Source organism: Myxine glutinosa, chromosome 5, assembly GCF_964187855.1.
Source record: "Myxine glutinosa chromosome 5, kmMyxGlut1.1, whole genome shotgun sequence".
NCBI classification, from domain to species: Eukaryota; Metazoa; Chordata; class Myxini; order Myxiniformes; family Myxinidae; genus Myxine; species Myxine glutinosa.
The window spans coordinates 135,431,474-135,445,432 of record NC_136265.1 but is presented as its reverse complement, the minus strand read 5'-3'; the positions used below and the strand labels follow the sequence as shown (position 1 = coordinate 135,445,432).

The window sequence follows — 13,959 nt, the reverse complement described above, 5'->3', positions numbered from 1 at the left end:
TTAATTCTCAAATGCGGAAGTGGCTCCGGGGACTTGCCGAGTGTCGCTGATTTTGTTCACCTTGATCCGACCGGCATGGCGGGTGTCATTGCGAGAAACCTTCTGACCAGCATCAAAAGCAAGGAATTCCGTGATTACCTTTGCAGGTGGGAGCTACGTATGGTTGTGATGTTGCTCATTTAAATTCATAAATAATGCCACCGAGATAGAGTGTGAGTGATGAGGGAGCCATGAACTTAAACTTCTGTGGCGTGATGTAATTCGATATCACATTGTGATATCGGGGATAGGGATATTTGCAAAGTGCAAAGTGGATAGTGCAAAGCTGAGCAATAAAACGAAAAGGAGGACAGTTATTCAGGATGTTTGGTTTCTCTGATCATTTTACCAGTACAGTACAGTAGAGGATCATTGTGATTCACAATGATCCTCTACTGTACTGTACTGGTAAAATGATCAGAGAAACCAAACATCCTGAATAACTGTCCTCCTTTTCGTTTTATTGCTCAGCTTTGCACTTTTAAATATCCCTCGCCCCAAAGTTTGGAATGCGGTACATGCTTCAAATAATATTAACTAGAATATAAATTATAAGGTCCGTGGCTTCGCTGACGGAAATACCAATCTTTTGTATGATGGCTAATCTATGGGGGCGGGGGGATCTTTTTGGATCACAAACATTCCCGGGAGTTACCCGAATCCACCATAGTTGGATTTATTAAAATCTGTTAATCCGTTCTCAAGTTATAACACAACAGACAAACTTATAACACAACAAACACAGACAGACACGGCTCCTTTTATAATATAGTTACAGCTCGCCACATCGAACCCCCGATCGGTAACGTAACCATAACCCCCGATCAATGACATCACCCCTAACTCTCAATCAGTGACCTCATCCCTAACCCTCAATCAATGACCTCGCCCCTAACTCTCAATCAGTGACCTCACCCCTAACTCTCAAATCAGTGACCTCACCCCTAACTCTCAATCAGTGACCGCACCCCTAACCCTCAATCAATGACCTCACCCCTAACCCTCAATCAATGACATCACCCCTAACTCTCAATCAGTGACCTCATCCCTAACCCTCAATCAATGACCTCACCCCTTAACCTCAATCAGTGACCTCACCCCTAACCCTCAATCGGTGACCTCAACCCTAACTCTCAATCAGTGACCTCACCCCTAACCCTCAATCAATGACCTCGCCCCTAACTCTCAATCAATGACCTCATCCCTAACCCTCAATCAATGACCTCATCCTTTAACCTCAATCAGTGACCTCACCCCTAACCCTCAATCAGTGACCTCAACCCTAACTCTCAATCAGTGACCTCACCCCTAACCCTCAATCAATGACCTCGCCCCTAACTCTCAATCAATGACCTCATCCCTAACCCTCAATCAGTGACCTCACCCCTAACCCTCAATCAATGACCTCGCCCCTAACTCTCAATCAATGACCTCATCCCTAACCCTCAATCAGTGACCTCACCCCTAACCCTCAATCAGTGACCTCAACCATAACCCTCAACCATAACCCTCAATCAGTGACCTCACCCCTAACCCTCAATCAGTGACCTCAACCATAACCCTCAATCAATGACATCACCCCTAACTCTCAATCAGTGACCTCACCCCTAACCCTCAATCAGTGACCTCACCCCTAACCCTCAATCAGTGACCTCAACCATAACCCTCAATCAATGACATCACCCCTAACTCTCAATCAGTGACCTCAACCATAACCCTCAATCAGTGACCTCACCCCTAACTCTCAATCAGTGACCTCACCCCTAACTCTCAAATCAGTGACCTCACCCCTAACTCTCAATCAGTGACCTCACCCCTAACCCTCAATCAATGACCTCACCCCTAACCCTCAATCAATGACCTCACCCCTAACTCTCAATCAGTGACCTCACCCCTAACCCTCAATCGTTGACACTGACCCTTACGTAGTAAGTTGCAACGAGTTCTTCAAAAATAGAAATTTGACACCAAATTGCCTTTTGTTACCTCTGCCACCAAAGGTGGATGGAGGTTATGTTTTCACCTCTGTCTGTCTGTTTGTTTGTTTGTTTGTTTGTGAACAAAATATCTCAAAAAGTTGTGGACGGATTCGGACGAAATTTGGCAGAGATGCAGCGTATGTGACAAGGACGAAATGATTAGATTTTGGTGAACATCTGAATCCAGATCAGAGAGTTCTTTAATTTCTTAAGTGATTCTTCACCATTGGGAGTTAGGGCCAAAAACGATACATAGCAGGATATCTCAAAAAGTTATGGACGAAACTTTTTGGACAGATTGTGTGTGTGACAAGGACGATTCGATTCAATTTTGGTGAAAATCTGAATATGGATTCGGATATGAGTTTTTTTTTTTTAAGTGATTCTTCACCATTGAGTAATATGGCCAACCAGGTGGAGGTATGGTCTCTAGTGAGTGCCGTTCTAGTTTGTTTTTGTTTTGATTGTTAACTATTAAAGATGGTTTGTTTTAATGAGGGTGTTAACTCTAAATATGGTTTGTTGTTTTAATGATGGTATTAATTCTTAAAGATGGTTTGTTGGTGTAATGTGATGTTTCAATGATATGTTCTCTTTCTCCTTTTACTCTGCCCCACACCCTCATGAACCTGAACGCACTTGCTGCAGCACGGTACGTGGAGCTAATTACCTCCATCACCAAAGGTGGATGGAGGTTATGTTTTTACCCCTGTCTGTCGGTTTGTTCGTTCGTCTGTGAACAAGATATCTCAAAACGTTATGGACAGATTCAGACGAAACTTGGTGGACAGGTTGGGTGTGTGACATGGACGAATTGATTAGATTTGGTTGAAGATCTGGATCCGGATACTATACTTTATTAAGTGATTCTTCACCATTGAGAGTGATAGGGCTAAACACGATATATAGCACAATATATCAAAAGGTTAAGGATGGATTCGGACAAAACCTGGTGGACAGGTTGAGTGTGTAACAAGGCTAAACCGATTCGATTTTGGTGTAGATCGGAATCCAGATTCGGATGTGAAGATTTTTTATTTTTTTGTGATTCTTCGCCATTGAGAGTTGGGGCCAAAAACAATATGAGCGTGATATTTCAAAAAGTTATGGACGAGTTATGACAAAACTTGGAGTATGCGTTAGTTTGACGACGAGAACAAGCCGATTAGATTTTGGTTCAGGTCCGGTTCCAGATCCGGCCTATCAGTGGGATACAAAATGTGAACTGTTCAACCTAGCCGAGGTATATGCTCTACCAAGTGCCGTTCAAGTTACCTGTTACTATGGTTTCACTGTTATCTCATGGTTACTCTTTTGTTCAGAAGGTTTTTCTATCACATTAACCTACATATTATACTTTACGCTCAGGCCAACAATAGCGAGAACTTAGCTGAGAAACCTGCTTCACCACAGCAATAGAAAACCAAAACTTTCCAAAACACAAACAAGAAGACGTCATGCGGAGCATGATACTTGCAAAATCCGCCCCCCCCCCCCCCCCCCCAAGAAAAAAAAATTCCATTGATACAGCAAATTGTCCATTTCATCAAGATTAAAATTGACAATCTTGATCAAAGCTCGGGTCAACAGGAAGAAAAGTGACAATTTTTCAGATGAAAAATGATTTTAGAAGTTTCACCTTGAGTTGACCTTTGACATCAAAAATAGTTGGTTTCCCTATTTAGTCACTTAATGTGCAAATGCTGTTCACTTTTCAGGTCAATCGGATGAAAATTGACAGTTTTTCAGATGAAAAGTGATGATTTTGGAAGTTTGACCTTGAGTTGACCTTTGACCTTTTGACCTCAAAAATAGTTCATTCCCCAATTTAGTGACTTGATATACAAATGCTATTCAATTTTCAAGTCAATCGGATTTAAAATGGCGATTTTATAAAGGTGACCTCCAGATGACCTTTGACCTTTGACCTCAAAATCGATCGGCTTCTCAATTGGGACGACTTGTACAGTTTGGTGAAGTTTCATGTCGATCGGTTTAGAATTGTGACCTGTAGGTCGGTGACATAAACAAGCAGACAGACAGACAAACAGACAGACAGACAGACAGAACCACAATCGCAACGGACAAATATACTTTTTTTTTTTTTTTTTTTGGTATACTGAATCGAGGCTCGTGAAAGAGCTAACATTTATTTCACAAACAAATCAACCAGACAAACAAAATATACAAAATATACAAAATATACAAAAAACAAAAAAAACAAAATATACAAAAATATACAAAATATACAAAAATATAAACAAAAATATACAAAAATATACAAAATATACAACATTTGAGAGCAGGGAGAAGTGTGGGAGGGGGGAGGGGGGGGGGAGAGGAATCAAACACATGGGGACCGAAATTAGCGGGGGTAGAAAAGATCAAGGTTTTGGATGGGGGAGGATAAGAGATGGTGGTGAACAGCTGTTTTAAAGACCTGGAGGGTGGAGTGGGATTGAAGAGAGTGAGGGAGTTTGTTCCAGAGGCAGGAGAAAAGAGGAATGAAGGAGTGAAGGTGAGCAGAAAGTCTTGATTTTGGCAGTTTAACCATAAGAGGGTTGCAGGCAGATCTTGTGCGACCTGTAGGAATATTTGGGGGACAGAGCCCAGAGAGGGCTGGGGGGGCAAGGCCAGAGAGGAGTCGGTAGAAGACGGAAAGACCACCAACTTGCCTGCGGTGAGTGAGTGAAAGGCCCTTGGAGTTAGCTTCATCGCGGGAGATTCCAATGATTCTGAACGCTTTGGTTTCAACAGCGTGAAGACGGGCTAGGTGTGAGGCAGGAGCACCAGACCAGAGGGGAGAGCAGTATTCCATAGAGCTGCGGATGAAAGCCTTGTATGTGGTGAGGAGCTCAGGTGTGCCAAGGAAGGACTTCACACGACGGAGGATGCCCAGTCGGCGACTGGCTTTGGAGGCCAGCTTTGAAATGTGGTTTTCCCAGGAAAGATCATGGCAAATAGTGAGACCCAAAAGCTTGAGTTACAGAACTTCTTGGAGAGGATTATTCAGAAAGTGGATGTGAGGGTTTTCCAGTCGGTCTTTTCGGAGAGACATCGTAAGAGTGTGAGATTTATCAGGATTGAAAGACATGTTCCATTTGTTTGCCCAGTCTGTGATTTTGTCCAGGTCTGCAGAGAGTGAGGAGGCTGCAGACTGCCGATCTGAGGGATGAGGAATGGAGCGACAGAGAGTAGAGTCGTCAGCAAAGAGATAGAGAGGATTTTCAAGAGAGTCAGAGAGATCATTGATGAAGACCAGAAAAAGCACAGGGCCCAGAACACTACCTTGGGGAACTCCAGCCTGAACAGGAAGAGGAGATGAGAGAAACCCATTCAGGGCCACACGTTGACGACGACCAGAGAGGAAGTCCGCCAGCCATGCGTGGAGATTTCCATGGATACCAAAGGAGGAGAGTTTGGTGAGCAGAGCAGGGTGCCAGACCGTATCGAAGGCACGTGAAATGTCAAGGGAGACAGCTCTAATTTCCTGTTTGGTGTTGAGGACCTCCATCCATTGTTGAGAAAGCAGAAGCAGCATGTCCAGAGTAGAGTGACCAGGTCTGAAACCAAATTGATGATCAGAGATCAAGTCATTGGAGAAGAGGAAAGATTTCATATCTGAAGCAATGATGGATTCCATGACTTTGCTGATAATTGGGAGAAGGCTGATTGGTCTGTAGTTGCTGGGATCTGTTTTTGCACCTTTTTTGTGCAAAGCGGTGATGTTGGCTGATTTCCAAGCAGATGGCAGATGACCTTGAGCAAAAGAGAGGGTGAAGAGAACAGAAAGAGGGAGTGAAAGAGCGGAAGAACATGATTTTAGGCTGATGGGCTGACACGTGGGCTGATGCCGTCAGGACCAGTTGCAGAATCAGAGTCGAGGGTTGACAGAAACTTTTCCACCTTGTCAGGAGGAAAGGACACAGAGTCCAGGAGCAGCTGGGTACGACTGGGTACGGTGGGTACAGAGAGGGATGGGTTTGGGACACAAGATTTAGAGGCAAACACAGAGTTGAGGCATTCAGCTTTTTCACGTGCGGAGTCAGCCGTTAAGCCGTTTGAGGTGAGGGAGGGGATGGAGGGGGAACAAACACCAGAAACAGATTTGACCAGACGCCACCAGGATTTGGAAGAGGGAGACAGACAAGAGAGTTCGGTCTTGAGAACGGTGAGATATTGTTTCCTGGCTCTCCTGAGGGTGGACACACACTTGTTTCGGGCTTTGTGAAAGGAAATGAGATTTCCTTCCGTTGGATTTGCTTTCCAGGAGACGAAAGCAAGTTGTTTCAGGGCAACAGCCTCACCACAAGATTCCACCACAATGAGCCACATACTTGAAAAATCTTCGATTTTGCAATGTAAAAAGCATATTTGTGTGATGGATGTTTTTGACTCTCGTAGACCTGTTTGTTGTTCCCATCCCATCACATGGCTTTTAATGCTGGGAGCCCAGGTTGGAATCCCATTTACTGTGTTTACTTGCTGGACACTAATGTCCTTGGAAATGAGCCTCCGATGCTGTACAGAAAAAGACACCCGAGTAGATGATGAGACTCAAAATGTGGAATCCATAGCACGCGTTGTGTGATATTTGTGCTTCAAACATTCTGTATTGTTATTGCTTGTGCAATCGAGAAGCTCCACGGAATAAAGGAGGAAAATAAAAAGTGTTTAATAAGCAGGAAGTGAAAGCCAATGTTATTGGGTTAAAACAAAAACACAAAAAAAAATCCTTGAACTCGATAATGGATAATCTCTTCATTGTGTCATTAGCGACCATGGCAACAGTGTCGGTTGCGTATCTGGTTTCTAAGTGAGGAGAGTAGTGTTACATGTTTTGTTTGTTTTGTGTGTTGCAGCATTTCTGGGGACCCGTCGCCAATTGGGGTTTACCCATCGCGGCCATCAATGACATGAAAAAGAGTCCGGAGATAATCAGTGGTCGGATGACTATGGGTGAGAGAGGGAGCATGTGGGGGCTGAGAGGGGGGGAGAGTGTGTGTGAGAGAGGGAGTGAGAGAGGGTGTGTGTGAGAGAGAGAGAGTGTGTGAGAGAGAGAGAGTGTGTGAGAGAGAGAGAGTGTGTGAGAGAGAGAGAGTGTGTGAGAGAGAGAGAGAGTGTGTGAGAGAGAGAGTGTGTGAGAGAGAGAGTGTGTGAGAGAGTGTGTGAGAGAGAGAGTGTGTGAGAGTGTGTGTGTGTGTGAGAGGGAGTGTGTGTGTGTGTGAGAGGGAGTGTGTGTGTGTGAGAGGGAGTGTGTGTGTGTGTGAGAGGGGGAGTGTGTGTGAGAGGGGGAGTGTGTGTGAGAGGGGGAGTGTGTGTGAGAGGGGGAGTGTGTGTGAGAGGGGGAGTGTGTGTGAGAGGGGGAGTGTGTGTGAGGGGGAGTGTGTGTGAGAGGGGGAGTGTGTGTGAGAGGGGGAGTGTGTGTGAGAGGGGGAGTGTGTGTGAGAGGGGGAGTGTGTGTGAGAGGGGGAGTGTGTGTGAGAGGGGGAGTGTGTGTGAGAGGGGGAGTGTGTGTGAGAGGGGGAGTGTGTGTGAGAGGGGGAGTGTGTGTGAGAGGGAGAGTGTGTGTGAGAGGGAGAGTGTGTGTGAGAGGGAGAGTGTGTGTGAGAGGGAGAGTGTGTGTGAGAGGGAGAGTGTGTGTGAGAGGGAGAGTGTGTGTGAGAGGGAGAGTGTGTGTGAGAGGGAGAGTGTGTGTGAGAGGGAGAGTGTGTGTGAGAGGGAGAGTGTGTGTGAGAGGGAGTGTGTGTGAGAGGGAGTGTGTGTGAGAGGGAGTGTGTGTGAGAGGGAGTGTGTGTGAGAGGGAGTGTGTGTGAGAGGGGGAGTGTGTGTGAGAGGGGGAGTGTGTGTGAGAGGGGGAGTGTGTGTGAGAGGGGGAGTGTGTGTGAGAGGGGGAGTGTGTGTGAGAGGGGGAGTGTGTGTGAGAGGGAGAGTGTGTGTGTGAGAGGGAGAGTGTGTGTGTGAGAGGGAGAGTGTGTGTGTGAGAGGGAGAGTGTGTGTGAGAGGGAGAGTGTGTGTGAGAGGGAGAGTGTGTGTGAGAGGGAGAGTGTGTGTGTGAGAGGGAGAGGGAAAGAGAGAGAGAGAGACAGAGACAGAGACAGAGACATATATACACACACACACACACACACACACACACACACACACAGACAGACACAGAGAGACAGAGAGAGAGATAAAAAAAATTTTTACACAAAGTCGAGGCTTGTGTAAAAGCTAACACAGAAAAACACAAAAGCATAAACAGAAACAGAAACACACATGAAACATAATAATATAGGGAGCGGGAGAGAGGGAAACGCAACAATAGTTGAGAACGGGGACATCGGGAGATCTGTGGAAGGGAGAGGTCTGGGGTGGGTTACACGGGATAAACAAGATGGACACTACTAAGTCTTTCAGGAAAGAAAACAGAACATGAAAAAGGTGGATTTGGGGTTATGGGGTGGATCAAGGCAAAATGGCACAGTTAATTTTTTATACTTTGAGGAGTAAATGCTTCTAAGTTCATATGATGCAGCATGTTTGTACTATGAACTATGGAAAGGGCTGACAGGACAGTTTACAGCTGGGTCGGGATTCCAATCCACACACCATACCGACCCTCAGCAGACTAGCATACACTCATGTGCCAAATAATATCCTCGATTCTTGAAATATGCAGTCGGAAGTTCCTTGTGTTTAAAGGAGAATGGCTGATTGTCGGGTGTGATCCTCAACGATGTACGTTTCCTTTTTCCCAGCTCTCTGCATGTACTCGCTGCTCTTCATGCGGTTTGCATACCGTGTGCAACCCCGTAACTGGTTGCTCTTCGCCTGCCATTTCACCAATGAAACCTGCCAAGTGATTCAGGGTGGGAGACTCATGAAATACAAGTGAGTTTGGCCATGGTTCGATTCCTTGTTGCGGAATGGACTCGTGACCAGTGAGGCTGGGCAACTATGGGATTAAGCATTTATCGCCATTTTACACGTTGGGCTTTTGTTCACATCTTACTATAACTAGCAACGGTACCCGCCCTAGGGGCGGAGCTTCAATTTGGAAGCCCAAATTAAAAGGCAAAATATCAGAAATTGAAGGCTTTTTTTATTTTAAACGATTCATATAAACATCCGATGAATCGTATCACACGCAAATCATCAAAATCTAAACAGTACATGGCACCCATTTTGAAAAAAGATTGAATTCTGCAAAACGGAAGCGGCCGCTACACCTCTTTCTCAGTCGCACGTTTATGTGTGAAGAGTGCGCGCCGAATCTGTAACATGGAAGCGGCCGCTACACCTGTTTCTCAGTCGCTTTGCACAAGCTGCCGTGTTACTTCGGAGCCGCACGTTTATATCGGAAGAGTTCGTCAGGAGTCGATCTATTCTCTCCTGGTACGTATAATTTCAACAAAAGCCACATCACTGTTCATATCGGTAAATATTATTCCATCGTGTTTGGAAAAACTGGAAAATTGGAAAAATTGGAAAAATGGGAAAAACAACACAGCCTATTTTACTCCAGGAGATCCCAGGATTACCCACCCAAAATATCGTTGCGATCGGTTCAGCAGTTTTTACGGTACCTTCGAACGGACGGCCGGACATTTGGTGAATTATAGTAAGATTCACCAAATGTCCGGCCGTCCGTTCGAAGGTACCGTAAAAACGGCTGATCCGATAGCAACGATATTTTGGGTGGGTAATCCTGGGATCTCCTGGAGTAAAATAGGCTATATTGTTTTTCCAATTTCAGCTTTGGCCTCCAGCATTTTCATGTTTGGACTCCCGCATAACGTTATTTTCCCGGGTGCCGCACAAACGGCTACACCGATCGCTGCACAGCTGCACCGATCGGACTTGGTGACCTCGGACAAAGACCTTTTATAAGGACATGGGTTGAATCCTTCCCAACTCAACCACCAAGTTTTGTCATAATCTGTCCAGTGTCCACAACTTTTGGAACTATCGTGCTATATATCGTTTTTGGCCCCGTCTCTCATTTGTGAAGAATCGATTTTTAAAAATTTAGTATCCGAGTCTGGATTTGGATCTTCACCAAAATCGAATCGATTCGTCCTTGTCAACACACCCAACCAGTCCACCAAGTTTTGTCCGAATCTGTCTATAACTTAGGGATATGCTGCTCACAGACAGACGTATGGGTGAAAACATACAGGGGTGAAAACATAACCTCCGTTCACCTTCGGTGGCGGTCACGAGATGGCATGGCCGACACCCAGAGTGCACCAGGAAGTTACTTCCTGAAAGGTCAATGGCTGTATTTGTCTCATGTTAAAAGTCATGTCCTGTATTGTCTGGCGTCTGTTCTCATTGTGCGTGTGTAATTTGTGTGTGACATCTCTTCCATGAGCCTTATACTGTAGAACAAACCAAAAAGTTTTTATTTTTTTATTTTGTGTACGTCAGGGATGTTTTATTGAGAAAAAATGAACACTTTGTCCTTTGACTTGCACATTATGGGATACAAGGTCTTCAATGTGGAACAAAAACGACCCCACGTGTTACCCAAGTTGTTGATGTCGATCGTGCCTTTGCTTTAACGGTGTATCCGGTTTGCTGCAACAGGTGTGTTTTCATTTTTGTTTCAGAATGGCGAATAAGGCGGCCACATAATGTGTCTGACGTCTCGTCGTCCAAGTGCAACCCTCTTCAGTGACGATGAGCTGACGACATCAGTGGGCCGTACCCCGTTTGCCTTTTGGATACAACTTGGTGAAAACCTTTACCCTCACCTTGCTTTCTCTTAACTTGTTCGGCCATGTCTTTCTTGCATTTCTTTCCGGATCCATTTTTTTATATATTCTCCCGATCTACAGGTTTTTTTTGAGACAAATTCTGTCTCCTATCTTCGATCCGGTTGTCTTTCCCGCCCGGAATCAGGTGCAGCAACATTTTAGACTCTTACTTTGGGCTCAAGTGTAAAAGCTCGGCCTGCATTGTGCTCTTCATAGATGTCGTGACTTGGGCAGGTAATGGGGGCGACGCACGCACTATTTACCTTGTATGTGAGCTCGAGATGAACAGACGAACGCACAAACACACCAAGGCCATCAATGAGCAAAAATAATCATCATCGTTGTTCGATCAAAGTGCACATTTATTTACATCACGGAAGCAATTAAAAAAAAAAAGAACAGAATAATCTGGAATTCACCTGTTCTGCAGGTGGAAGGAGTTTCTCATCTGGCTCTTGTTGCCCGTTGATTTAAACTTGGAATATTGCAAAGCTATTACAGCGATTAGTCAGGTGTAGATGGACAGCCAATGCATAGTAATTAGTTGTATGACAACCTTTTTGTCAATCTGACTTATGTATGATCATGTTGTTGCCTTTTGAACTTTTAGTTTTGTTAACCTCATCTTCCTACCATCTCGATTATCTTTGATTTCTCTCCTCCCTCCACCCTCTCATCCCCATATCTCCATACATAGTGACAGTGAATGGGATTTGCTGTCACATGCTGCTCTCGTTCTGGCTATACGAAGAATTTTGTGCAAGTAATAATTAAATAACTGTTTATTTTACATATCAATTTATTCGAGTCAAAATTTCGACTTCCGCTAACTACTTGATACCCGCATCGTGTCCTTGTGCTACCTTGTCCGTCCGTTACAAACGATGACGGCTCACGGGTCAAATTGACGGGACACGTGGGAAACGTTTTCCGTGTGAGTAATTCGAGAGGCCGACAAAATATCGTTTTGCGTGAAATGAAACGGGTCACAATATCCGCACACAAATGCAGAGAGGACAGCCGGCTTAACGCGTGATGCTCTGCAGGCCCGTGTGCTCTACAATGCAAAGCACCAGAAGGGTGGGTTTTTAAACCCCCTTTTGTGGCCAGAAAGGACATTCCTTGGTGGAATGTACAAGTGCTGTCTTTTTTTTTTTTTTCATCTTCTTGTTTTTAGATAAATCTCCTTGTACATCAGATAATCATGTATACTGTTTGTTGCTTCGTGTGTTTTCGGTTAGACTCCTTTTACCAGCACTTATGTTGTCCGCCACTGCGCTAATCGCTCTTCCGGCACGGTATAGCCGAGTGTCCGTCCGAGTGTCCGAGTGTACATCCAGGCCTCCGAAACATGTTCACGGAATATGGGAGATCTATCAAACAAATAATAGCTTCTCAGAAGGAAATTGTGGGACTTATCTTCTTAAACTCAGCAAACTTTGTGATTGCACCGTGTTAGATCAACGAGCACCTGTTCAGACCTGTTTAAACCTGGAACCCTTGGGTCTATTAATGATTTTGATTGAATGATTATCTTGTTTATTCGTCACCTATAATGATTGCACTGTACTATTATGCGGCTTGAATAAAATCATTGCAACTTTCCTTGTTTATGATATTCACTTTTTTAGATGTGGTCACAAGGCCCCAGCTGGATGCACCTGTGGAAGATAGGATAACATAGAGGTATGTACACTCACATCAGCTATCCAACCTGGGTTTGAATCTTGTCCCAGATATAAACTGTCCTTCGGGTGGACGTTAAACTAGGCGTCCCGTCTGACAGCATCAATAGGTGGACGTTAACATCCCACGTTGTCCTTCACAAAGTGTCGTCGAGTTATTGTCGACACCCTGGCTAAATTACAAATTCCTGATCTAACCGACAGGTGGCACTGCATCAATGACAGCTGGACCACCGAACAAATTATGCTACCTGCCTCCATGTGAGGTATACGGAAGAAGGCTCCAGCTGCTCGTAAAGTAATCTCTCCTGGCTAGCAAAGTGTTATACGAATTGGCACCTATTCGACCTTTGGTTTTAGAGTACAGGTGAGGTGGACAAAGCTTCCCTGGCAGGTGGACCAGATGGGAATCGGTGCTGCAATTGAGGTGCTGCTATGGGCAACTGTGTGGGACTTTAGAAGGTCAAACATTTTGGATTCTGCTTCTTCCTAAATAAATGCAGCCTCTGTCATTGAGGAGTCCGGAACGGTTTCTCCCACTGTCGATGTTATAGCATGGACAAGTCCCGAGATAAGGTGTCTGCGGTGGACAGGGAAGATGTGGATGTCCCTCTGAGGTGGTCCATCCTTAAAGGCTTATTGTTGGGATAGCCTTCTTCTGAGCATCCTCAAGATTATCCATCTTTGTCTTGCTTGGCAGTCATGCCTGTGGTGCATATTCCATAACAGAGTGCACCTGTGGAAGTGAAAACCAAGACCTTCAAGCTAAATGGAATCTCTCGTGATGAAGCCGAGTCGATGGGCCGATCACTTTTCCATCGCAGACAGGTCAATGGTCTTTCTGTCTGCTACCGCCTCCTTTCTCGTCTTACACCCTCTACCCTTTCCGTGCTTTACTCCCCCTCCAACCCGCCAGAACTCTTCAGGGTGCACGTGGCCCACCTTCAACCCCTTTCTGGTGAAATTCCCAAAATTATTATGCGTCACTGCTCACCTCCATTCATTCATCCCTCCTTTTTTTCCACATTCGCTTCAAACTTATTCTTTACTCCAAGCGAACTCCTTCCTCGGCACACCTGAGCTCCTCACCACATACAAGGCTTTCATCCGCAGCTCAATGTAATACTGTTCTCCCCTCTGGGCCGGTGCTCCTGCCTCGCACCTAGCTCGTCTTCACGCTGTTGAAACCAAAGCTTTCATAATCATTGGAATCTCCAGCGATGAAGCTAACTCCGAGGGCCTTTCACTCTCTCACCGCAGGCAGGTTGGTGGTCTTTCTGTCTTCTACCGATTCCTCTCCGACCTTGCCCCCCCCCCCCCCTCCCCCAGCTCTCTCTGTGCTCTGTCCCCCAAATATTCCTTCAGGTCGCACAAGATCTGCCAGCACCCCTTTTATGGTGAAACTGCCAAAATCAAGACTCTCTGCTCACCTTCATTCTTTCATTCCTCTTTTCTCCCGCCTCTGGAACAAACTCCCCCACTATATTCAATCCCACTTCTCCATCCAGGTCT

At 45.3% G+C, this 13,959-nt stretch overlaps 1 protein-coding gene across 2 annotated transcripts; it reads left to right on the top strand.

Annotated features, from left to right (window-relative positions):
• Nucleotides 1-29: 29 nt before the first annotated feature.
• MPC1 (mitochondrial pyruvate carrier 1) lies at nucleotides 30-12,366 on the top strand. 2 transcript variants are annotated; one of them, XM_068116142.2, is made up of 5 exons: nucleotides 30-146; nucleotides 392-395; nucleotides 6,881-6,977; nucleotides 8,762-8,894; nucleotides 10,616-12,358. In XM_068116142.2, the coding sequence occupies exons 1-5, from the start codon at nucleotides 76-78 to the stop codon at nucleotides 10,638-10,640; spliced, it is 330 nt and encodes a 109-aa protein (XP_067972243.1). In that variant the 5' UTR covers nucleotides 30-75; the 3' UTR covers nucleotides 10,641-12,358. The 2 variants fall into 2 exon arrangements, with proteins under 2 accessions (XP_067972243.1, XP_067972242.1); XM_068116141.2 differs by lacking the exon at nucleotides 392-395 and adding an exon at nucleotides 2,667-2,702 and having other exon boundaries at nucleotides 63-146; nucleotides 10,616-12,366.
• The last annotated feature ends 1,593 nt before the right edge of the window (nucleotides 12,367-13,959 follow it).

Coding starts and splice junctions, on each gene's coding strand:
- MPC1 (XM_068116142.2), top strand. CDS start 76: ATGGCGGGTGTCATTGCGAGAAACCTTCTGACCAGCATCAAAAGCAAG. Junction 6,978..8,761: donor CAGTGGTCGGATGACTATGG/GTGAGAGAGGGA, acceptor CCTTTTTCCCAG/CTCTCTGCATGTACTCGCTG. Junction 8,895..10,615: donor GGGAGACTCATGAAATACAA/GTGAGTTTGGCC, acceptor TTTTTGTTTCAG/AATGGCGAATAAGGCGGCCA.